The following is a 25,765-nucleotide window of genomic DNA, read 5'->3' as shown; positions in this document are numbered from 1 at the left end:
GTGATCTCCTTAGTAGATCAAAATCGGTTTCCCAGATTTATTTAGTATTTAAATATCAAGGCAACTGGCTATGTTTGAAGGATTATGAGGTTTTTTCCTTCACCACTTAGGCAGATAAAGAAGGAACAAAAAGAGAGCTTTCCTACGCTTTGTCTGTGCATGCAGGATTAAAAACTGTTTGTTTGTGAAAACAACATTTTTATTTCTGTAGCTTTTATTAGTTATTTGTGCAGTTGGTAGGTATAAAAATTGGAAAATTGCATGATATTCATGAGGCTTATGTATACTGAAAAGGGATGCAGAATGGATGTCTAGCACTTTAGAATTAAAGGCGTGTTTATAAAATATATTTTATGTAGTGAAAGATTCATCTCCTATCCTTCATCTGCCAGACAACTCCGCACACACAAATACTCACATAACTCAGAATGCACTGGTTATGTAGTTTGTTTTACGTGTGTTGCCTGTGTGGCAGAATACTGCTCCTATGTTGTGGGCATTATTTCATCCGTTACAGTTGTATATATTTAAACTCCATAAATTCGAGCTCTAACAAACGTGAGATATATTTATTTTAATATTCAAATATCCTTTTTTTTGGTCACTTCTTAATCATATTTTGCTGTCATGAAGACTTAGGATTCCTGCAAGGCAGAAGGGGTGCGAGAAGCATGCAGTGTATGTTACCGACGCTTTTTTTCATTCCAAACTATCCCACAATATTTCTTAAAAACTTCTTTTTTTTTCTTCAGTGCTTTCTTTTGATTTTTCCTTTGAGACAGCTGAAATGATTGGAATCCGTAGTCTGAAACCATGCAGTGCGCAGCCACTTATTGGAATGCATGTGATTAATACTTTAAGAAGATCAGCTGCAAAATATAATACATCTGTCTATATAGCACTTTTCATCCTGAAGGGGTTCCAAAGTTCTGTACCAAATTAAGGGATATTTGCTCCTAAAGCATACTAATCTGTTATGCAGTAATGGAGGAAAATGCGTGCTTATGCTAAGGCTCATATTTATTCTTCTGATAGTGATAACCTGCACACTTACAGAGGATCTGCATTTGCATACCTGAACATTAATTGCTAAATTATAAATTCTATGCAGACATCAATATCTGATTAATAGCAAGTAATTATTTTGTAATAATGCCTGGGAAAACTGGGATTCCCTGCCCTGAGAATTACAAATTATAAAGCTCTAAACCTGAAGGGTTCATAGCTAATTCAGGTTGGAAGGGATGTCAGGAGGCCATCTAGTCCAACCTCCTCCTCCAAGCAGGGTTAGATGCGAGGTCAGACGTCAGGCTCAGGCCCGTCGTTTTTAAGGCAGACTTCCTACAACCCTCTTTACTGTACCTCGGATGGGCTGTTACTCAGCGCCCTAGCTCAGCATCCTCCATAGCACATGGAGCAACGTAAGTATGTAATATCTGCTTGTTCGCTCTGCAGTGCCCTACCCGTGTGTGCACGTGTGCGTACACATCCCATTCCCTCGCATCTCTGAATTCAAATAGGATTAGAAATACCGGTGTAAACTACTGTTAAGTAGTACTGGCATAAGGGAAACAGTTCTGTTTGGCCACTGTCAATGCTGGCTTAGCTTACCAGAGCATTTTGGTTGACTTAAACTCCTCTGCTTTGTATAGCTAGTTGTATATTAAAGGAGTTATGGTCAAAGAAATGCAATTTGTATTTGGAGAAAAAGCGGATAATATGTGATTATTTTTTTTTAATATATATGTAAGTTCTTATTTATAGAGTGAAGGAATTTATTCCACAGTCTTGAATTGGCTTATTAAAATCTCCACCTCCTACACAGATAAGATTAGCTTTTGTCAGCTTAGCAGAGCTCTTGACCCCCATTTCCATCCCTGTACCTTAGGTAGGCTCTTAAATATCCTGAGCCTACCAGATAAGAAGTAAGGCCTTGAACTTGATTTTGAATTTCGTTAGTAAGCCATTGGTGAGAGAACTAAAATATCATTTGATGTACCTGTTCTTGTTAAGAAGAAATGCTTCAGTATTCCCTTAGCTGAATTTGGCTTACGCCCGTATGTATTGTGTTGCTGAATGGGCTGTATGGGAGGCATGGAATGGAGTCTGGCAGTCCCTTGGGAGCAGCTGGTAGCCCAGCTCCTGTATGCCCGGTGCGGAGGATTTGTGAAGGGAATAAAAGTATTCTGAAGTAAATTGAGAACTGTGTCTTCCCCAAAAATCCAAAATTGCATTAGGTCTAGAATGGTTAGTTTAGTTTTAGTAGGACTATAAAAATGTATGGAAATGGAAAATTTGATGCTAGTGATGTTTGGCTATATGGATATTTCATACAGTGGTATGAACAGATGCATCCAAGGGTTGCTTCTTTGTGGAATGCTCAGGCTCGTGCCAGTCCGATGAAAGGGAATCTCCGTTTCCAAGTGACTCGTTGCCTTTCAGACAGGAGAAGCATTAGTTATCCAGGGCCCTTTCAGGAGGGAGGACGGGCTGTAAAACCACCGGCAGCAGTTTATAATCCAAGGGTTTTCACCGTGCTTGGTAGTCAGTTAATGCATAGAAACCAGAGAAAATCCATGCTCTTCTGAAGAACGACCAGTATGTTAATTTTAACTATTATATGAAGGGGCCAGGTACAGCAAACTGCCATGAACCTTGAGGCGGTACAGTAGCCGATTGAAATCCATGTGTTTGATTTTGAAGTGAATTTGGCTGAATTTTGCCAATGTGGACCAGCTCGTGTCCTGGCGCTCAGCTGATGCCACCGAGAGGGATGAAGAGTGAGTCTGCTCAGTGAAGGAGGGTGTGATCCCAGGAAGCCTAGCCACTCCAGATTCAACGGTGCATGTTACGTTGCAGCGTGTCAGTTTTTCTCAGGCTGACAAACTTTTCAGTATTTGCAGGACACCTTGTGTTTGACGGGGCTAATGCCAAGGCCTTGCCTGCAGTGTCAGCTTTCACGTTCCGCACGGCATACCTGTGGGTGGTTTTGTTGTTCTCCCTGTTTCTGTCTGTGCGTTGCTTCTGAAGAGACCGGAGTTTGAAAGCTTGCCTTGTTATCATTTTGTGTTAGGCCATCGTTGTCTGCAGAATGCTAGAAATAATTTTATTGTTACCAAATCTGATTTAGAGACCTAGATTCAGATGTAAATGTGCGAGCACAGCAGAGGACAATGTTTTGCGCTTTATTACAAATATCTTGTTTGTAGGATAGTTTTAGGTCTACATAAGTCCTGAAGAATTACTTTAATGTGGTTGTATTTAATGTATCTATATATTTAGCTTGCCAGAAAATGTCTGATTTAATTTGGTTTGGCATTTACATTCCCCGCCTCCGCACTGAAACTTTGTTACAGCAAATAATGTTGCTTAAAAATATTTTCTGAGCAGTAAAGCTACTGACTGTGATGTTCCTTTAAAATTTCAAGTAGGAGAAATGCTGGGTGGCATTTGTGTCTTGAGAAAAGCTGGCCAGTGACAATGTAGTCTCCTCTGCTGACCCGTCGGGGCATTCATAGAGAAAAAGTACATCTGCCTCACTGGAGGGTTTTCAATCACAGGAGGGATCTGGGAGTACTCTCCACTACCAGGCAAAGGCTTGGTAGCAACAAGCGATCCTGCCCTTGTCAAGCCTGTTCTTCCACTTTTTACATCAGCAGGGTCTTGGATTGTAAATATTTGAAATTAGGTGCTGCCTTTGTGGCATCTTGACGTATACAGGGATTTTAAAAGTTCATATCTGAGCAGGTGAAGGATAGGGCTTGCCTCTGGTTTTATACAGGCTGCATTCACAATACCATTAAATTGGGTTGAAGTTAGGTAAGGATGGCACCATGCCATCTCCACTGGCAAGCTTAGGCTGCCTGGGAGCGCGGGATGGAGGAGCAGCATCCTTTGTATGAAAAGTGGATAAAGGAACACGAACCCAGGAAAATCTGTAAAACCACATGACGTCAGGCTTTCCTCCAAAGTTAGAATAGCATACTACGGGTACTTTAGTAAACTGGGCATGATCCTGAGCTCATACATCGTCTTAGCTGTTAACAATTGCAAAATTATGGCTTTGTGTTGTTTTCCGTCTGAAATATGGAAAAACTAGGTCATTTATGTTGAATTTTACAGATGTCAGTTAGCTAAACGAAACTGAGCTTTTGAAATCTAGTGTCTGGGATCTGACAGCACAATATCAAATTTCCTTTTACCAGATACAGATATCACTTAACATAAGAATTACATTCTATTTTTTCCTCTTTGTCTCTCCCTATGACCCAAAGAGGATAGAATGGGTAAGGAGTATGGAAATGTGGCAGAACTTTGTGCATCAGCATATATGAGATTCTCGAAGCTTTGTGGTATGTCTAAAAGTATACCAACACTTTACCAAAACGTCTATTCAAAAAATTCAAATGCATATTTTTTAAAAGCTATGGCTGCCACATATTCTAGATAATAAAAAAGCAAATTGCGTTGTGTGCAAGGAGGTCGAGTAGCAATTACTGTGTGAATCCTAATTTTTATGAACGAATTACTTAAAATCCCTGCCATAACACTGTGATTAATATACGGAATTTAGTTATTGCGTTTTAATTAGGTTGTATATTCTTTTAAATATGAGGTCAATGTTTTGCTTGTTACTCTTCAATTGACTGAATTTACACATCCTGTCTGATAGGTCACTTCATCGTGACACTGCCACTAAACTATTTATATAGACGTTATTTTAGAGATAAATCCAACTTGAGAAGGCTTCTTTCTCAGAAACGATATTACATATTACAAAGGATGATGCCGGTCCTCGTATCCCATATCAGAAACATTAATACAATAAAGATTATGGTTGTGGTACTGGTTTTATGAATGCAGTTTCACCTGGAATTATATTCTAAATGGATTTTGTTACAGGAAGATTAATTTGAAAGACCCAGCTATCTTAAATACAAATTCTACTGCATCTTTTATGTATCTTTTTATTGGATATATGAATATGAGTTGAATACGAGTCTTGTTCGAAAAGCATACACTGTGTAACTTGAATGTGGTGCTATGGTCAAATTTTAGCTCTTGCTCAAAATCACAGCAAATAATCTGCTTAGCCTATAGAAGAAACAACGTGATATGCTGTAGCTTTGGGGCTGCAGCAGTGTCTTTACTTATGTCCGTGTGTTTCGTATAACTACTTTGCTTATGCTGGTACACATCTGAAATGATCATCACCTGAGCATCGATAAAGCCACCGTGCACAGAGTTGGTTTCTGCGCAGGACGTGATGCATCTTCTGTGTTAAGGCTGGCAACGTTGGGGCGTGCGGACAGCACGCTGCCTGCGCACCGTGCTCGCACCATCCCTTACCCCTGCCTGCGGCCTGCGGATGTTGTGGGAGCTGTGTGGAGACGGGATCCCATGGACACCCCACGTTTGCAGGACTGGATCTGGCCTCCTGGCTACAGCAGAGCACTTGGTCTCTTAGCATTGCGGAAGCTTCTCAGTCTCATGACTAAACTTCCCATCAATGCAGTCTCCCTTCCTTCTTGAAACTGTCTTTTATATGTATAAATAGCCCAAATCCTTGGGCTCAGCTGAAGCTCTTTGTGTATACTCAACCTTCTTAGCAGACATGGATTTTTTTTATTATTGCTCTGTTTGCTTTCCTCAAGTCTCAGGACAGTGTTGCACAGTCACCCTCTTTTCCCTGCCCAGCTGTTGGCAGCTTGAAGGGCGGTCACACCAAAAGCTGGCGATAGTTGGGAAACTCTGTTGGTTGTGCACAAGAGGGAGACCTCAAGGGTGTCTCCCTCCAAGAAAGTAACGGGAGCCCATCTGCTTGAGTCGCTTCAGATGAAGTTGGCTAAAACGGGACGTACTGCTGGGAACAGCCCCTTGTTAACAAGGTGTGATGCTCTGACACCCGGGTGGGGTTTTTTCAATCTCCAATTTTTGTGACCTATTGTCCTGGTTTCAGCTGGGATAGAGTTAGTTTTCTTCTTAGTAGCTGGTAGACTGCCGTGTTTTGGATTTAGGATGAGAATAATGTTGATAATGCACTGATGTTTTGGTTCTTGCTGAGCAGAGTTTACACCAGTCAAGGACTTTTCAGCTTCTCGTGCTCTGCCAGGTGCATAAGAAGCTGGGAGGGACAACAGCTAGGACAGCTGACCCAGACTGGCCAAAGGGCTATTCCATACCATATGACATCATGCTCAGTATATAAGCTGGGGGAAGAAGAAGGAAGGGGGGGACGTTTGGAGTGGTGGCGTTTGTCTTCCCAAGTAACCGTTAGGCGTGATGGAGCCCTGCTTTCCTGGGGATGGCTGAGCGCCTGCCTGCCCGCGGGAAGGAGGGAATGGATTCCTTGCTTGGCTTTGCTTGTGCGCGCAGCTTTTGCTTTACCCATTAAACTGTCTTTATCTCAGCCCACGAGTTTTCTCCCTTTTACCCTTCCGAGTCTCTCCCCCATCCCACCGGGGGGGAGTGAGCGAGCGGCTGCGTGGTGCTTAGTTGCTGGCTGGGGTTAAACCACGACACCTGTATTGCAACATGAGCTTTCCTCTGTCTTCTTTTTGTGTGTGTCTGTATCTTTTTTTATAGTTTTTTTCTTCAGCAAGATGCAAGTGACTTTTCTTGAGATTTCCTTTTTAATACTAGCAATCCCCCTTTGTGAGGGGTTTACTTTTCTTCTGAACAGTCACACATGTTTTTCTCACATTTTCCTATTTTGTTTGGAAAGCTGGATGTTCTCTGAGTTCCTACCTTTACATGTGAAAGACAGAAATTGCATAGATACATAGTAAATACAATTTAGAAGGAAATTCTGTTATGGCTTACATATCCCAGGCAATTTAAGGAACTTTACTTAACATTCACAATTGTCTGCCTGCACAGAAGGTATTAGAGTGGAGGAAATCAGGATTCTGGATTCTTGAAACTTACTTCTCGGCCTTTCCATTTTTTTCAACCTGTTCAATAAGTAAAATTGTAGCTGGCCCATTCTTTAGTGGCATGTATTCATCTCCCCCAACACATCTGCAAATAGTTATTTATTCCATACATTCCTTTGATATCTAGCTTAAATAACTAGAGTATGTTAAAAAAAAGTTTTCTCTAAAAAATAAAAAGGAAAAAAAAAGAAGCAATGAAACCAGTCAGAGCATCTTGGTGACAAATGCTTCAGTGCCACGGAGAAGGTGCTGCTTGGTGTGAGCGCTCTCTGGAGCCGCAAGCAGCACTCCTGTGGTACTTGAGCAGTGAAATCAGGCCTTTTATTATCCTGAAAGCTGGGTTAATTCTTAAGAATTTGTCAATTGTGACTATCCTGCTTCGAAGACCTGAGCTAGTGCTTCTGCATGGCTCTCTAGCCTCTTCTGGAACTGTCCAAACTCACTCCAAGGGGCCCCACCTCCCGCTCAACCAACACTATATTGCATTGGCGGATGTTTAGTTACATGGTTTGGATCTGAGTTTATTTTAGTTGAAATATTACTCCGTAGAAAATAACTTGTGTGTGCCTACCATAATACTGTGTGTCATTTTTATTTGTATGCCCTTTCTTTGGCTTTAACTAAGCCCTGTAGGCTTTGGAATGGAAAGATTAAAAATAACAATAGCAAATAAAAAGCATAATTTTATTTTCAACGTCGCTAGGTGCCTCATTCTATGTACCTCATTTATTATTTGTTAGATAGCCGTAGGCATACCAGCAGCCCACTGAAGGAATGAACAGAAAATATGAAAACAGCGGTTATCCTCTAAAATCCAAATTAAACAGGCTGTTACCGTTACTGCTTTTATGTCATTTCTCTATATTCTGTAGGTACCATCATATCCCAGACTACTTTTATTTGCTACAGTTCTGTATTTAACAGCTGTAATGAGGAGGATTTAAATGTAATTTAAATGTTCCCCTTGAAACTCATGTGTGCCCTGTGAGCAAGAAAACTCTGTGCTGTACAGCACCCTCTCTACCGCAGGGCATCTTCACCCATCAGACCACCGGGCCCAGTCTCAATTCAAGTCAATGAAAAGACTCCACTGCCTGCCAGCAGGCCTTGGATGAGGATGTGTAAAATGGGGCTAGGTGGAGAGGTAAACGAGAGAGACTACATTCCAGATACTACAGGGGCGCTAAATGGGGAGAGGTGCTGGCAACCCGTTCTGCCTGCTTGAGTATATTGTTTGGAGGAGTTTGGAGGATAGGTGGCTGATAGGCAGCTTTGGATCAGACAGGCTCAGAAGATTTAACCTCTTGATTTACATCTCATTTTCCACCTACAAACGGAGCAGAGGCTAAAAACATTGTCCGCTTCTCTAAGTGGTTACAAGGTATCACCCAGGGAGGTTTTACGTTTTTCCCCTGTCTCTCCTATTCCCCTTTTTCCTTTAATTATACTAAGAGGCTACCTATTCCTTCAAAGTTCGAAAACGTTAAAAAGAACAAGATTTCTCTAACTTCTTTTTCCCTGGCTGCCCTTTCCCTTCCTTCTTTTTCAGAGTGATTGGCCCCACCGTAATGGGGAGTTCTGATGATTATTAAGGTTTAGACTGAAACCACAAATTAATTGGACAGTGCGTCTTTATATTTTGATTTCTTTAAAATGTTTGTTTTGGAGTTTTAAAGTAGTTCATGCAAAGGAAAATCTATATATGCCTGGGTAGCTGGGCACCTGTGTATTTGTACACCTGGAGTCTGTGAGTATCAGTGGAATGAAAAGGAGCTCTGTGCAGAATTTACCCAAAGCTGGATGAGAATTTTTGATGTACTGCCTAGATACTGGAAATTAATTTGCTGGGTTAAAAAAATGAATTAATCACCTTACAATTTAGTCTCAGAATAACTTCATTGTAGGTAAAACCTGTGAGTGTTCTCTTGTAAATATATCTAGCACTATCACTTTCTTAGAAACAAGCACTGTCCATATTGATTTTGTTTACTATTCATAATGATGCTGCAGACTTTCTGGTTAAATTCAGCTTTTCATAAATCTCGTAAGTTTTGAAAATATGAAACTATAGAAATAGATAAAGCTTACGTAGGCCTGGAGGAAGCAGTAGACTTAATTTTGCTCACAATGACCTCGGTAACAGCAATGGTTGTTGTTTTCTAGACTATTTATTTTTCTGTTGTTGCTATGAAAAACACTCTAATTTGTATTGTTACAGCATCTTCTAGGCCCCATCATGGACAGTGGCAATGTGGAGCCCTACAAACAAATACCAAAATCTAGTATTTTAAGCTCATTTTGTCTTTTGTATTATAAGGGCTTTCAGACAAGAGCTTTCTTTTCCTATTGTGTCTAACCAAAGGTCTTGAACCTTTTAGATCCTTTTTCTCCATGAATATTAATAATGTGAAATAAGATGAATGTAATGATTGTATGTATATAGTAGTAGCTGACTAAATACCCTTTACATGGACGTGCTCTCATTTCTCATAGTGTTTTGTTAAATAGTGTCCTGTTCTTCTGATACTACGTTATTTACTTAGCATCCGTGGTAGATCCCCTTCCTCTTAGTAGTAGGCACAGTCAAGAGACAGAGATCTAATTCATTCCTAGAAAAAGGACCTCAACTATTTTATGGAAAAGATACCACACTTTTTTTTTTTCTTAAGCCACGGTCCTCTCCTGCTGTTACTGAGTATTCATTTGTGCTACGTATCACCACAGTTCCTTTCATCGTAATGTACTGTCACTGAACGGGCATTGGAAGGGATGAGCTGAGGAGATGCCGGAGAAGGCCTTTCAGGCACTGAGAAACAATGTAGGTGTGGAGGGGGCGAGGGTGCCCGTGCACCGAAACAGACAGGTTTGCTGAGTCTCTGCTTACCAAATGGTGGAGTCTCAGAGTTGTCTTCAAGCCCTTGTGATCCATGAGAGTCAGCATTCTCGTGCGGCTTGCTGCTGTAGCTGTGGTGTGATGTTATCTTGCCAAGCAATGGGCCTTTTAAACTGTGAGCAGGTTAAGAATGTAACAGCCTGTTTGAACAAAGAGAAACAAGAAACGCCATGAAATCCGTTAATGAATTTGTTCTGTTACCCTAATTTAGTTGGGTAGTTGGAAAAAGCTAAGAGAGGAAATAAATTCAGGCACTAAACACTAGCCCTAGTGTTGCAGAACTGCAAGATTATAGAGATTGTTCGGTTCAGTGAGAATGCTAAAAAGTGTTTTGGGATCTCATCTGTACAAAACACCGATTTACATCTTTCTCTGTTAGATACAGAGATATAATGCCTTTATTTTCTCCTTTTCCTTTGCTGCTGTCTTCCAGCATTCACTTTACATGAATGCTGGGCATTTTGTCTGTCTGTGGTGCGGAGAGGAATGAATTTTAGTGTTTTGATTTTGAAGCTTTCTCTTACTCCGCTGGTCCCTCACAATGCTAGTCACAGATTCCTGATGCTGCGTGGCAAAAAGTACTGACGTCTTTCTTGCTGTTTTAATTGTAAAGGCGCAGGTACCTGTATGAAAGCTCCCAGTTACCGTTCCCACAGGCAGGGTGGGGACTGGAAGAGAAGGGAGGCTGCGTTAGTGTTTTACCTCTAGCAGCAGCAGCCTGTGCAGGGGCATTGCGAGGAAAGTGTAAGGCACTTGAACTGCCCATACTCGGCCTGTTCTGTGAATAAATAGGTTGTCAATCTAGCACTTTAAACAAGCACTTTATTCTTTTTTAACCTAGCTTTTTGACATTTTCCATTAAGCGTACTGTAATAGAAAAGATAAGTAGAATTTCTCTACACACCAGGAATAGCAACCTGTCTGCTTAGCGTGAAGGGCCCTTTTCTGTGCTGTGACTGAGAGCTTCATACCACGGCGGATTACTTCTGAAGGTTAGATGTTGATAGCCCTTCCCTCTGTGACTACCTTACTCTCTCTTCAACTGCCTTACTCTGCGAGTGAATTCGTAAGACAGCCAGGAGGTAATACCCTGCTCGGTGTGAGCCAGGACTGCAGAATGAAAGCAAGCTTTATCAATGCACTGAGTGTTAGGATGTGCTTCGTGCAGTGTGCCTTTCCAGCGAAGACCGTATGTCCGGCTGCAAGCACTGAGCATTTGCTGAGACTCTGCAGGCTCCTCAGTTGGGCACTTTGTGACCTTGTCCGCTGTCAAAACCCGCTGAAGCGCATCAAGGCCCATTCGCCGTGTGCAAATGCTGTGTGTGCAGACGTTCATCGGTACTAACCATTGCGCACGTGCGCATGTAGGAAGATTTAAATACAGATACTCAGTGCGCTGCCTAAATATAAACTTTTTTAGAAGACGACTTGTTATTAGTAGATCATAATGGAGCTGTGTTGTCCAGCTGGTCAACAGGCTGTTAGAACAAGTTTTGGTCTAACAGACTATAATGCTATGTAAATACTTGCTTGAAGAAAGACGGTCATAAACAAAAATGCGTATATGCACACACGCATGTACGGAAACACACATAACCATGCAAAATATCTAAATAATTGTCCATTACTTAAAACTGTTTTAAAAGTTAATACAGCATTAATTTAAGATCTTTTAAGGAAGACATTATTGTCAAAGTACTGCTAGTTTTTTCCCTTCCTTCTGATATTTATGTGACTGAAACACAAAGTCTGTCTTTGGAAGGCCACAGTTAAATAAACTCTATAGAGGTAGCATAGTGTTTCTTAGCAATATCATGTCTGTACCGGTGATGCTTGCTTCTCCTTTTAAGCTAAACGCAAAGTCATGTCCATTAATCCCCAGCTGCACATAAAACTTTTCGCAGATTTTGCTAGCTCCCTACTGTTCATGTTTTCATCTTGCTCATATGCTACAAGGCAAACTGCTTTAGTGATTTAATTCTCTTTAGTGCCTCAGTATAAAGCCAACCGTGTGTGTATATTCACAGTTACTATTTGTTTTTCATTTAAAACAAATAATTTTGTCCTACAGTACAATACCTTCCTTCAAACATTATCATTTTGTCATTCAAACAACCTGACAAATGAAAGAAACAGATAAAATAAATGCTTTGAAAATATATTACCTGTGCTGCAAAAGTAAGTGCAGTTTTTTATGTCTAAGATATGTAATGCCAAATTAACCTTACATTTAAGTGAAAGGGGCACTGCATTTTTTTAATACACCACAGCATTGGAATAAAACTTCTAGGACTTGTTTCTAGCTGCTGATAGCTTTCTGTCTAATATGAACTGCATGGTCTTGGCCCTGCTCACAGAGGTCTGGTATCTCACTCCACAGAGCTTTGGTGCAGATCGAGCTGCTGTGCCACTGCTAGAAATGATGCAGGTTCAAGCACCTTGGTAGGACAAGGCACAGAAACTTGGGTCACTGTTGTCTATAAAGAACCTTTTCTGTGGGACAGCTGAGGTCCCAGTCCAGCACCTTCCACAGGCCCAGCATTCGTTTTAAAAGAAAAAGGATAGTAAAGGAAACTTTCAGAATTACATAAAAAAATAATGTGCCTGTGGACTACTTAGTCCTGTTAAAATTTAATTACTCACTATGAATGTATCAAGTAACAACCCAATGAGGAAGAGTAACAGTGAATGCTTACATGTGGTGATACCAGTTGTGCGAGTAGCAGGGATAGAAGGCAGCTCGCTTCCCCGCACGGGAAACTCCTGCAGCAGCGTGAAAACCAGTATGGGGTCGGCGGGCCTTCTCTCTAACACCGCCAGGCTACAGCAGGCGCAGCTGGGAGGGGCACGAAGAGGCACGGAATCAGAACGGTGGCTTTCTGAACAGGTTTGTAGAAACACACAGGCAGTCTAAATTAGTGATTTCTGGAAGGCTGTTCAGCCTTTCGGCACTGGCATGAAAGCTGTGCTAGTTTGACAGTTGCTCCTGTTCCCGGTCACCTGCAGAGGCCAAGGGGCACAAAGGTGGCATACTGTCATCTTAGTCTTTCTCCGGTGCTGCTCATCTGAAGTGGTGCTGCTCAAAGAAAATATATTTATTTGCCTTCAGGATATTTCCCACTGCTGCCTTCCTCGCTCACAGCTGGTGAAAGGAGTACCCAGCCTCTGGTAGGGTGCCCATTAGTTCCTTGGTGCTCTGAAAATGCCTGGGGAAGGGAGTGGAGTACTTCATTAATAGTCACAGCTCGGGGTCACGGTGGCAAATGCAAAGGACGAGCCCAGGCAGCTGGTGAGAGCTGAGAGGGCTGCAGCAGGTCCCTGCAGATCTTGATGCTGACAGTGACCCACCACTGCTGGTGGGGCGGGAAGATGAGAGAGCGTGAAGCTTTGTGAGCTGTTTTGAGGTTAAATTTTCTGCCCAAGACCAACAGCAAGGAGATTAATTATTCCATGTTCTCTGGTGGTTGTAGAGATGGCAGGATTAGACTGTATTTCCAGCTCAAATGAGAGAGCTTGCGAATGATTGGGATCCGACATCTATTGTCAGTATGGCAACACGGCCTTCTCCTCCTGCTCAGGCTAATGAAAAGGTGCTGTGAGAGGTCTGCTGCCGGATGCTCACGTCTTCTCACCTCCACGGGCAAATAGACGTGCTTGTGTGGATTGGGCGTCGATGGATTTGATTGTATATACTAAGGCTGGAATTTGGTTTTCTTGCCCTTTTTCATAATGAATATGCAATAAGACAGTAGTGCCTCTTGAGACTCATTTCGTTTCAGGAAAAAGCAGTCGAGGTATTCTGTTACCTATGGACATTTTGTTAGAACATATAAGCACCTTAGCTAATTAATATTTTTATTAATTCAGCTCTTCCTGTACAGTAAGTCACGTTCATATCCATAGTCAATTCAAAACATACATCTTTTGTGGGATATATCTTCTAACATATCGTTCAAAAAGCTTGAAATGTTACATCATAACATAAGTAAACAGTGTTAATAAGTAGGTCTTTTAAAATGACTGTCAAAGAAGGAAAATATTTTCAAAACTGCTTATTTAAACTTTGTGTTTAGAGAAGCTCTGGAGAATTATGCAATGCACAATATAAAAGGCAGTCTGAACACTGACGCGCTTGTTGAAGAAGACAGTCTCCCTCATATATGTGTACACACGCATACAGTGGGGAAAATAAGAGGCTGTGATCTTCTGTCAGCAGACTGTAATTTCTGTCAACTCAAGATCTGAACCTTTACAGGGTTCTTAAAACTTGTATTCTGGCTGATGGTATGACTCCTCCTGCTTTTTGGCTTGAGTTGAATCCCTGTTCCTCTGAGGTAGCCTCTTTCTTTACCCTCCTTCTCTACCCCAGGGCTGCGGCTCTGGGCCAGGAGAGTGTTTGTCCCACCGGCAGGAGCCAGCCTTTTTGTCTGCACAGTAATCTTGTCAGAAGTCTGAGCGGCAGCGCGAACGAGTGTGTCTTGTACTTACCTTCTCCGTTTCTCCAACCAGATGGCTGCCCTGATTTGTGCAATGGCAATGGGAGATGCACGCTGGGTCAGAACAGCTGGCAGTGTGTCTGCCAGACCGGCTGGAGGGGGCCTGGATGCAACGTCGCCATGGAAACCGCCTGCGCCGATAACAAGGATAACGAGGGAGGTGAGCAAAAGTCTTTCAATTCCCAGTCCCCAAAGAACAGAGGGTTATACGCGCTTTCTTCGCGAGTCATTTTCCTTCAGAAAGACTTCGGCTGTCATTGTTGTCAAGTGTTGTTGTTACATTTCTTTTGAAACAAATGAGACTGGGCGAGCTGTGGCCTTGTGAAGAGAGGTGGTGACCCACGGCGCCTGCGTCGGGAGCAAGCCGGCAGGCTCAGTCCTGCTCCGCGTCCCGCTGAAGGCCACGGTGGAGAGCATGGCCCAGCAGACCAGAACTTCTTCCTGTGGGCCCTTGGCGCATGTGAATTGCAAGCCAACGTACTGTCCCTGCGTGCACAAGCGTAGCGGCTGATTGAGCAGGACATTTAGCAGTATTTTTTCTGCTCTGCGCTGGAGGCCAGGGTCACGCTCTCATGTACACAAAAAAACCTGCGTAAACGGTTGTAGCTTGCTGTCACATTGCACGGTTTGTGTGCCAGACTTCAAAGGACTGAGTGAGGTGTGCTGAACAGTCGTATATGGTAAGGCTCTCAGATGCCAGTTCAGTTTTCCCTCTCCTTTATCAGGCATATCCCTATCAAATATAACATTTGTGCTCTGTGTTTACCTTCAAAGGCGGCTTTAGTTTATCTCATTTTGTAGAGCCTTCCGTGGTGTATTAGGCTATGCTGGGCTGAAAGCAGTTCTGAGAAGTTGTGCCATCTGAATAACATTGCTTAATCTGTCCTCCATTTGAAGTAGCTTTTTATACCTTTCATTACAATGTCTTTAATAAGTCACATAGATTCTTTTTCACTTACTTCTGCTCATCATTAAAAGCCAAACATCGCACACAGCTTTGAGACTCCTTCCCTTTTCTTTGGCCAACAATTAATCTAAAGAGCACATCTGTTGTTTGCTGATTAATAAATGTTTTACTCATGGTATTTCCTAAAACTGCAAAGAAGCATTTGGTTTATTTGAACGGCTGCTTTTAGGGTAAAATTGTCATTAAGATGAGTGCTTTAATTTTATATAAAATTTCAGGGTGTAGAAATTGTGTGTAAGTCCCAAACGGAGGAACAGGTATATTTGGTTTTGATTACATGATATTAACTACATCTGACTATCATCTGCCGGTTTTAACCTGTAACTCCTCTGTTAGTTTCACATGTGATCAGTGCTCACAGAAATATCTTCAAAGAGTTGGAGCTGATTCAATTTCAGGAAACTGGAACTTGCTTTATAGCTGTTACTGAATTGTAAAGAGCAGAATCTAATTGCCAAATTATATTATTTGGCATCTAACTGTACAACAAACCCCACTAAACTTGTGTTAAGATGCAGTGTAAGAAACTAAAAGATGAACTGCTTAGGTTTGCAGTGTTTACAGGCTTTGAAGGAAAATTTGAAAATAGACCTATCATCATATTTTCTTCAAAACAAGACATGAGTTTGGAAAACATTATTAGAAATACTGGAATAAGATGTTTACTTACTTATCCAAGACAATATTCTGCACTTGTAAAACAGATAGATAGGAAAACAGGGGGAGAATGACCAGTGAGCCCTTTCAGCTGTTCCTATCAATTTAAAATTGCAAAATTCTAAAACTTAAATAATAGTAGCTAAATAATAGTAGGCAAATAGTAGTTCATCGAAGTCAAGGAATACATAGAATAAATATGCCATACAGCAGACATTTAATATTAATCAGCATTACCATGCAAGGTGCACGGTTTCTGGTTTACCATAGTCACACCTGAAAGAAAACTGGTCTAGCTGGAAGCTAGAAAGATTAAGGGGAGAACTCTTCAGACGTTCTCAACGCTTGCAGGTTGAAGTTGTTTTTTTCCAGAGGCTAGAGACGTTACTGCTCATTGCTTCTTGTGGGAGCGTAGAGAGTTTGAAAACCTGTGTAGTTCCAAGGTCCAAAGAACCAAAGTCCGTTTGACCCACACATTTTCACATGGGAATTTTATGATAAAGGCAAAAATGAATCTCTTGTCTTCTGACCCTTAGCTCAGTACTTTAATCTGACTGTTATTCCTGCGCTCTAATAGTCTCACCCTTATTACGCTTCTGTAGAGTTTTTCTGTAAGGGAGCTTAGGTGATGTTCAACGCCTCTTCAGCTGTGTCTCCACGTCCTCGCAAGGGATCCCTGAAAAACCGAACGGACAAACCCGTTGATTCAGCCGCACTGTGTTTTGTGCACGGCGCAGCAGGCGCAGGCTGCGAGTTACCCGCAGGCTGTGTGGCACCGCAGCACCCTTCTGTCTCTCTCATGCCTTTGTGATTTTTGCTATTTCAGTTTGCTTGATTATATTTCAGTTTTCTTTGAGATGGCGTGGGGTCCTTTCCAATATGCGCTGTAAGGACAAGAGTCATTGTCATTCCCATCAAATTGTCAGTCACAAGAGCTACAACAGAACTCAAGCCTGAACGTAACGTTAATCGCTTAGTATCTCAGAGTGCAGTTCTGCCTTTGCCTTAAGCCGTACTGCTCTTTATGTGTCTGGTTCACTACACATCTGGCCAGGAGCGTGTCCTGTGACCTGTATGTTTATTAATGCTGTCACAGGGGAGACCACAGGAGTGTGCAGGAATGGAGAGGAAGGGAGGGATGTGTGCTGTGTGCTTCAAGATGCACCTTCCTGCCATTGTGACTGTGTATACAAAGGAACGGATAAACTTAAGTTTTCTCATTAGACAAAGCTGAAAACTGTACTACGGGAATCAGCGTTGAAGATTCAGCTAGTTAGAGAACCCCAAGTTTCACATAAAATACAAGATCATTGAAAGTTCAAGAAATTGCCTCTCCTCCCAGTCTCTCTTTTCATTTGAAACTCAACCGAGTTTATTTGCAACAAAATGTTGAACTCATTTGCTGCTCCATTACCAACGTTGCTCTGTTAACATAAGCAAGTAGTTCTGGAGTAGTACTGAAGATGCAAGCTCTTCTTTCGAAAGGCAGTAGGGTAGCTAAAAATACAATTTTTTGCCTAAATGAGATCCTTTTCTGGACAGCTGAATCTCCTTCCTTTTCCATCCCTTTATTCATGTTGTTAAAATATAGTTGCTTCGGTGTGTCACTGAAATGCAACTATCATTTTCTGTCTTCCATTCTTCCCCACGAGGCAACAGATTTAACATATTTCAGTGCTCTTCCACTGTTCAGCCATTCTTATTGCAATTGCATCTCACAATCAGATTCAAAGGCCTTAGGCCAAGTCTTCATTTCATGGATGTCAAGAAGAGCATTGCCACTGACTCCAAAGGGATTCCCATTTGTCCTCTTTTGTCTTATTATCTGCCACAATGCGAATTCCATACCATAGTTCAGAAAGAGAAAAATGAAAGATTATACTTAATATTTTCTTTCAATTTTAGATTAATGCCCTTTAGTTGGTTTATTCCTAGAAGAGGCAGATGTGTCCCTGTCTTGTTGAGGCTTACAAATCTTCATTTTAAATGAGATGTCAGTGTGCATTACTCACGTAAATAAAACAGGATTCCAGAGCAAAGAGAGGAGAGAGTGTCCGGAGCTGTTTTCTCCTCTTAGAGCTGTTCAGGTAGAGCTCTGCCTCCTCCAGGGTAGCACTGGCAAATTCACCTCTAGTTGTCCTTACCATCACGTGTCAAGTCTAGATAGGGGCTTAACGAGGTCCTCATTATGAACCTGTCTAGGGTCGCTAGGGTGCATAGGCTACTTTGCTGAAAAACCTTGGAAGTCTCTTATTTAATTTGTCTGTTTACTTATCTATCTATCTATCTATCTATCTATCTATCTATCTATCTATATGTATTTATTTGTAAGGAGGAAGCCTAACAGAAAGGTACGGGTTTTCTGGCATTGAGTCACTTTTAAGATCTTTTTTAATTGGAAAATGCTTCTGTTTTCCAAAACATGTTTGGATTACATAATTTACTTACTGTGGCCACTTCTAAATCTAATCCCTTTCCTTAATCAGTCCCTCAGGAGTCTAACAGTTATTAAGCATCTTTTGGAGGGATTAGAAATAGCTTTATTTTAAGACCTATACTTGTGATTACAATGTATAATCTTCCCAATAGACATGTATAACCCATTTAATTCACCGTGGATTTATTATAGGAAATTAAGGGATTAGAAATGATATTTTGAGGAATGGGAGAAGGTACATCACTTTTTAAGTTCATGTTTCTTTTGACATACTGCGTAAGGAAATCACTACAGGGACTATTCATACCCATCTTTTTACAATAACTATTTTACAATAGTTTAGTTGTTCCTAAATTGCAAAATGCTTTTACTGTCTTGGAACAGTCTTCGTAAATTGTGTGTGGTTAACTAGATTTCACCCCGGACCTTACAGTGCTTCCAAGTAAAATGGATAATGTAATGCATGGCAAACATATTTCTTTTCTAAAGAATAGTTTCACTAGGTGTTGGATGCAGTTGATAGCAGGCGCTCGTGTTTGAGGGGCCTTTGTCCGGAGTTCTGTGGGATAATTTGGGAAGAGAGATTTAAGAACTCCGGCTTCTGCAGAAGCAGCCCTGGCAGGAGTCCCCTGTCACCCGCTTGGGTTACTCTTTCTAGGCTTTTCTTTTCCTTGTTTCTCTCTCATCCCACCTTTTGCACCCTTTCAAACTTACTCTACTCGTGTTTATAATTCTTATTGACAGGACAGCTAAATGACGTAATCTCAGAGAAAGGAGAAGAGCCAAAATGTTGCTAAATTGGCTTGTTTCACATTTGATCAGGATGGAGAGGGCAGGTGCAGGCAGGTTAAAAAAAAAAAACACCACCATAAAGCTTAAATGCAGTCACTGCTTATATCACTTCATAGATCACATTTCTCCTTAAAATGTAATTATCTGGACTAGAATTGGGTGGGGAAGGAAAGGAAGCAACCCAGAGCAGTACAGAATACTGAGCTAAATAGGATGAGGAATTCCTTGTTTGTTATGCAAAGTGGGACATTCTTTTTTAAAATACGTTTTAATTTTTTTCCACTTGGCTTTCCAAAGAGTGTTGTGCCTATCTCAGAAGGCAAATTTTGTCCTTCGGTTTGTTACTGTATAGCTGTGACCCCACCATGAAGTACAGTTGGCAGTAATTCTGTTGGCACAATACATTAAAGATAATGAGTGAGAGAAAGCCAGCTCTCTGCTCCAGTATGAATTCTCTTCAATTCACGAGAAAAATACATTTCTAGAGAAGTTCACTGTCAGGACAGGGCACTTGACTGATTGAAAGGCTGTTTATTTGAGTTGTCTTAGAAAACTCATCTCTGAAATTAGACAGAAAGAAAATAGAAAGAAAAGAGAAGTGTCTTCCTGCAATAAACATTTAGAAAAAAATTGCTTTTAGAAAATTACAAATCCTGTGACTTGATACTGCATCAGGCTCCTGACATTTAAGATAATACAAGTATTTCACAGCACAAAAGCAAATCATGTAATTTAGCTTGCCTCAACAAGCATTGCCTCAGCAGGGGTCTCTAATTCAGCACAGACAAAAGATTTTATGAAGTTCTCAATATAAATACCCAGAATACTCTTGGCACAGAAAATACCTTTCTAGAGCCTGTACAATAGTCAGTTTTAGAACATTAAATGTAATGAGTAGTCGAAATCTATTGTGGATGGGGGCCAGAGTGAGTCATGTAGGCTCAAGTACAAAATCTGTATCAAAACTATACATTATGTAAGTTTGACAAGAGCTAATGAGTGTGCTTGGATGTGATTTTGTTAAAACTTCATGTCAGCCTCTAATCGCCTTTGCACACATTAGCCAGCTTATCCTTACGCTGCCCCTCACGGGATATGTTACTACAGTAACACGCTCTTAGAACCCATGGAGAAGCGAAAGCAAGAAATTCAGTGACTGCAAATTCCATGATTTAAAAAGCCACCGGTTGCTGCGTAGGCATCCATGTGTACGCTGGAACCGAACAAACATGTTTTTCAAGATTGTTTTCATTTTGGAGCCCTCTATGTCAACTCTGCTCGAAGCGATGTGTGGTTTGAAGTTGGAGCATCAATAATCCCCCAGCGTTGACAGGTTCTGAAGGACCACCACGCTACACCTGCCGTAGTTTCTTCTGGCTGGTGCTCCTAGGGATGAGGGTTTTCCCCACTGCCAGACCTCTGGGCAGCGCAGGGATCCTGAGTGGGCAAGGGCAGTGAGGCTGTTGCTCTACCGATGTCTTATTCCAGGGTACTTTAAAACCCCCTTAGGGAGTTTTTTGGGCATTCAGCAGCACACCCAGCTCACCCAGAAGCCAGGCTTATTCTACTTTACCACAATTTGGGACTTACAATCTAGCTTTTCCTGAAAGGCGGCTTTGGTTTAGGTTTATGCTTCCGAAAATACTCTGTTGTGCTTACAGTTTGTTATAAAAGCCAGTGCTCTGATGGATACCCTGACAGTTTGCAGAGACGCTTTCCAGTTCGGCTAATTGAGGAACAGGGCTGGAAAGGGATTGGAAGCATTTCCTTTCTTGTTAGCACCAGGAACTTCTGAGGAATTATTTTGAGTGATATATGCCGATATAGCTACCAGTAATTAGATCAAGCTACAAAAGTGAAAATTTGGGTTAAATATTAGATAAAGCTTCCTGGTAATAAGATATACTGGGCTGTGGAATAGCCTGTCTGTGGAAACAGTTCTGCGTGCAGTTTTAGAGCTCAATTAAAATATTTCTGTGTTGGCAGAGAGAAGGCCTACTCTTTTGATAATCTGATAGAGCATCTCTAATTCTTTCACCTTGGGTATATTAATACTACACATAATTAAAATCGGATCATGATAAATTAACTAATTTGCCCTTAGAGTGATCAAAGGCCCTTTTACCCTCAGGGTTCGTAGTAGCTGCTGTTCCCTCCCTCCCCGCCTCCATTTTAATCATCAGTCTGAAATGTTTGTTGTATTGAAAAAAGAAAAATTTCCAGGAATTACGCTCTGAAAGTCACCAGCTCCTGAAGCTAGTGAAGTGTAAGGATGCCCTCTACTGAGCGTGGGCTCAGAAGTTTTGTTTTGGAAACAAAATTGTCCCCTGCTGGGTACAGGAAGCATTTTCTCAGGCAGCTGGATGTCGGGTCAAAGTTGGCTCGTTCTAACCTGCATCATGAATTGAACCTGAAGCACAACCTTGTAAGTATGTGATGAAGAGTGGAAATTAAAGATAATTTACTCGTAGGAGTTAAAAAAAAAAACCACAATACCTCGAACGTCAGCTTTCCAAAGAAAAGTGTAGCCCAGTTCTGTGGAATCCAGTCACCTGAATGTGATGAGAAATGTATTCAGTGGTGAAGGAAAACTGATGATGAGAGGTTCTAAATACATGAGCAGTAAAATATATCGCGATTTCTACTGAGAGCTTTAATAATAAGGCCATCTTAAAATATGGCGTGCACAAGTAGATTATTCTGCTTACATGTAATACTTTAAAATTTTCTTTTTGCTGTATAGTTAAGTCTGCCAAAAAGCTTATGCAAGAGTTCGCAGAAAGTCAAGAAGTGTGTGTATCCATTAACAGAAGTGAAGTCTTCAAGAGGAATACCGTGTCACTTGGTTTGTTTCTGAAAAGATTAGGGAATTCAGAAGAACCACGAGCAGCAATGGAGAGCTAATCCTCTGCTGCCAGTTTAAATCAGATCAAAATTTCTTATTTCTTTCCTCTCAGTTAAGGCCAAGTCAGGACTTCTTTTGGTCTCAAATTGTTGGAGGAGAGTCAGCCCAATCTTAACTCCCTCTACAGTCTCTTCCCTTTGGCATACAGTTTCAGAGAGCTGCTAACCGGCCACTTGAAACTCAGATGTGTACGCTATGAAAAGCAGCAGTATCTTGGTGAGGCTAATGGTGGGGTTTTTGTCATTGAATTAACCATATAAATAATTCAGTGTGCCTGAGGAAATCTGGAAGACGACAAGCTCTGAAATATATATTAAAAAACAAAGTACTGAATTCTAATTAAAATTCATGCTTATGGCAGAGTTTTCTCTTACAGAAGGTGCATATTTTCTAGCCCTTGTTTTAATCAACTGAGTCTAATGCAACTAAATGATTCTGTAACAATTTACTTCACTTCATGTGTAATGGTACAGTATGGCTGGAGAAGTGGGCTGATGGGAACCTCGTGAAGTGCAAGGTCCTGCCCTGGGGAGGAACAACCCCAGGCACCAGCGTGTGCTGGAAAACACTTTTTTATCATGAGGGGGGCTGAGCGCTGGGGCAGGCTGCCCAGAGAGGTTGTGGAGCCTCCATCCTTGGAGATATTCAAAGCCGTCTGGGCATGGTCATCGGCTTTTGGTAGCCTTGCTTGAGCAGGGGGGTTGGTCCAGGTGACCTCCAGAGGTCCCTGCCAACCACAGCCATTCTGTGATAATATGTCCGGATAGCAAATTAGGCAGACATGAACTAGAAACAAATACGTTCTGACAGTAATCAATACTCTTTCATATATAGAGTCGGAGATTTCACAGCAACAAAGTAAATAATAGTAGCAACACAGCTATGAACGCAAACACTATAGCAGTGCATAAGCCTTTGACACCACACAGCAGTGCCCAGGTTCTGGCTGCGTGTGCTGAGCAGATCCGTGCCTCAGTTCTGCTGTTGCAGCAAGCTGGATCAACTCGCTGGCATACGGTAAAAATATCCTAACTCCCGAATCCTGCCATCTGGGAATAAATTAGTACGGGGGAATGTAGCCATATAGTATAAGTCATAATGTTCCAAACAAGTAAATCGTGTATATTTATGTTATGGTATATGCCTGTTTTTTCTAAATATTCTTGTAAGCATCTGAATGCGTGCAAGTCTGAAATCAGATAACTGCATAACAACCTTCCAACATGAAAGGAATCGTACACGGGTTTCTCCCTGGTATTGAATGGAGATGTTTCTAGCCTCCCAGGTCCTGAACTGGCAATTCAGAGCAGTTTGATTGCCTGCTTGATTGTTTGTGAGATAACGGTGAGATTGGCAGTGACAGGGTAATTTACTGAAGATTGCAATGTCAGACTATATCCAAGGGGGCTCACGAGCATAAAGATGTGATTCGCATGACTGACAGGATGCTGAGAGATTGATATGCCAATTGAAAGTTCATGGTGTCATCAGAAGTGTTCGGTCACAGCATCCCATAATCTGCTGCGTGATGAGGTCATTACAGGCATAACATATGCTCGCCTCTAGTAGCAGGTATAGCAAAAATGTGATGCAGCTCGAACAGGTAAATGTAAATTTGTCAAAGGCAGTCATTTATATCCTGTGTTTTGCTTCTGTTATTTCTAATGTGTAGATAGGATCCTCTCGACTGGCGGTCGTCTGAATAAAAGAACGGAGCAGACTAAAGAGTGGGCAGCTTTAAGTCCGTAGTTGTAGAGGTGTCACAAACGGAGAGAGAACGCAGGATGCTGAGAAAAAGTTCTCAGAGCTTAATAAGAAAACTGCCTTGAGTTATAATCTGAAGCTAATGGTGTCCTTACAGGGATTATATAAAGTGGGTGGAAAATGGACTGTAGCAAAAAAGAAAATTCCTGCCGCCACGTTGGAAAGGATTTCAAGATGAATGGAGCTCTTAATGTGAATAGGCGACTGACCTTAAAGCAATGTATAGCTCTTGCAACAAGGTAGTTTGTCTAACTTAAATGTCCTTAGAGGGCTGAATGAAACGTTGTCAGCGTACCTTGGCAATTTTGTTTTTGAATCAGAAACAGTCATTTCAGGCACACACAATCTGTTGGAAATACAAGGCTAATTGTAAAACAAGAAAGGTTTTTATAGGTTTGGGTCGGTTTTTCTTTTGTTGTTGTTGTTGTTGTTTTTCCAATCATAACTGTGTAGGGTAATGCCGGTCTGTTGTGCATTTGAAAATTTTGAAAATACATGAGTCATGATCTTACTCTAAAGTACTGTTGTCAGCTAACCTACTGGAATGTTCTCTCTCATGTGTGATATTCAGTATGTGCCCAGGCCATATTTGTATGCAAAAATCAGATTAATATGCCTTGGGGAGTCTCTGAAATTTTACAGACCTAAGTAGATTGCAGACTGAATGCCTGATTCTTGCCAGCGTAGATGAACAAATGTTTCTAAATTGTTAGAGATGATAATATTTTAAAGTAAATGGTTATTAATTTCTAAGTTACAGTAGAACTCCATTGACAGAGCATATTTCAGTTAAATGATGATACCAAAGGAAAGGATGATGCTACAAGTTGTTAGTGTAGGTGCTAAAAATAGTCAGTTGTGGTTTATCTAAGTATACAGATTGATCTCCCCATTGAGGATTCCATTTTAATTTCTGGTGTTTAAATTCTGATTTTTCTGAAAATACTTCTTAAGAAATATTCTTGATGGACAATCTCATATGTAATATGATGACTGAACCCACCAACTTTGTGACTGATCCTTCCTTATCCCAGCAGGCGAACAAGGTCCGATTCAGGTATCTATGGGAGGTGGGAGTTCCAGCAGCACTTCCCTACGAATTGCCAAAATGGGTAGAATGTAATTTTTATTTTATTTAGGTAATGATAACCTACTCTCTCACCCCCATCTCCTTCCCTCATCTCCCCAAACGGAACAAATGAATTTAAACAGCGTAATTCTCAAGACTCTTATAGCCCAGCAAAGAAATCTAAAAGCTTTGTTGGCAAGATTTTAAAAAACAAACAAACAAACAAAAAACACAAACCAAAAAAAAAACTAAACAAAAAATCCTGTATTATTGCTTGATAGCAGTGTGCAGCCGGCTGAACCTTGATGATTCTTACCTTTCAGATGGCTTGGTTGACTGCCTAGACCCAGACTGCTGCCTCCAGTCTACTTGTCAAAATAGCCTGCTGTGCCGGGGTTCACGTGATCCTCTTGACATCATACAACAGAGCCATTCTGGTTCACCAGCTGTGAAGTCATTCTATGATCGAATCAAGCTCTTAGTGGGGAAGGACAGCACTCATATCATCCCAGGAGAAAATCCCTTCAACAGCAGGTAGCAGCTATAAATATGATGCTGTATCTGTGCAGTTGCATTGTATGGGAAAATTTCTCCCAGAGGTTTTATTCATGTTTTAAGATGAGATGCTGCTTTCAGGTACTTCATGTGTTTGCATCTCAGGCATCATTCCCACTGAGGGCACTCTGTTGCAATTTATGATGTGGCCTTTATTTTATAACACTGAATTTTATTACCATTTTAACATGATGGCAACACCTAGAAGGTGGTTCCTTCCACTGGGTGGGAGCTTCTGAGGTTGACATTTTGTGAAGACTGCAATCTAGAACAAAAATGCAGGGAAAATGCAAAC

The 25,765-nt window shown here is 41.3% G+C and overlaps 1 protein-coding gene across 4 annotated transcripts in view; it reads left to right on the top strand.

Annotated features, from left to right (window-relative positions):
• The window catches only part of TENM2 (teneurin transmembrane protein 2), a 1,190,981-nt gene that overhangs the window by 1,123,008 nt on the left and 42,208 nt on the right, over positions 1-25,765 (top strand). For all 4 annotated transcript variants that reach the window (XM_087760050.1, XM_087760049.1, XM_087760052.1 and 1 more), the window contains 2 exons: positions 14,338-14,484; positions 25,239-25,449. In XM_087760050.1, the coding sequence (XP_087616176.1) occupies positions 14,338-14,484; positions 25,239-25,449 (358 nt within the window). The remainder of the gene's footprint in view (positions 1-14,337; positions 14,485-25,238; positions 25,450-25,765) is intronic.

The sequence above is a fragment of the Nipponia nippon genome, unplaced genomic scaffold, assembly GCF_047370975.1.
Source record: "Nipponia nippon isolate SJK-2023a ecotype South Korea unplaced genomic scaffold, ASM4737097v1 scaffold_21, whole genome shotgun sequence".
Taxonomy (NCBI): Eukaryota; Metazoa; Chordata; class Aves; order Pelecaniformes; family Threskiornithidae; genus Nipponia; species Nipponia nippon.
The sequence above is the reverse complement of the archived record's forward strand: the minus strand, read 5'-3'. Positions and strand labels throughout refer to the sequence as shown.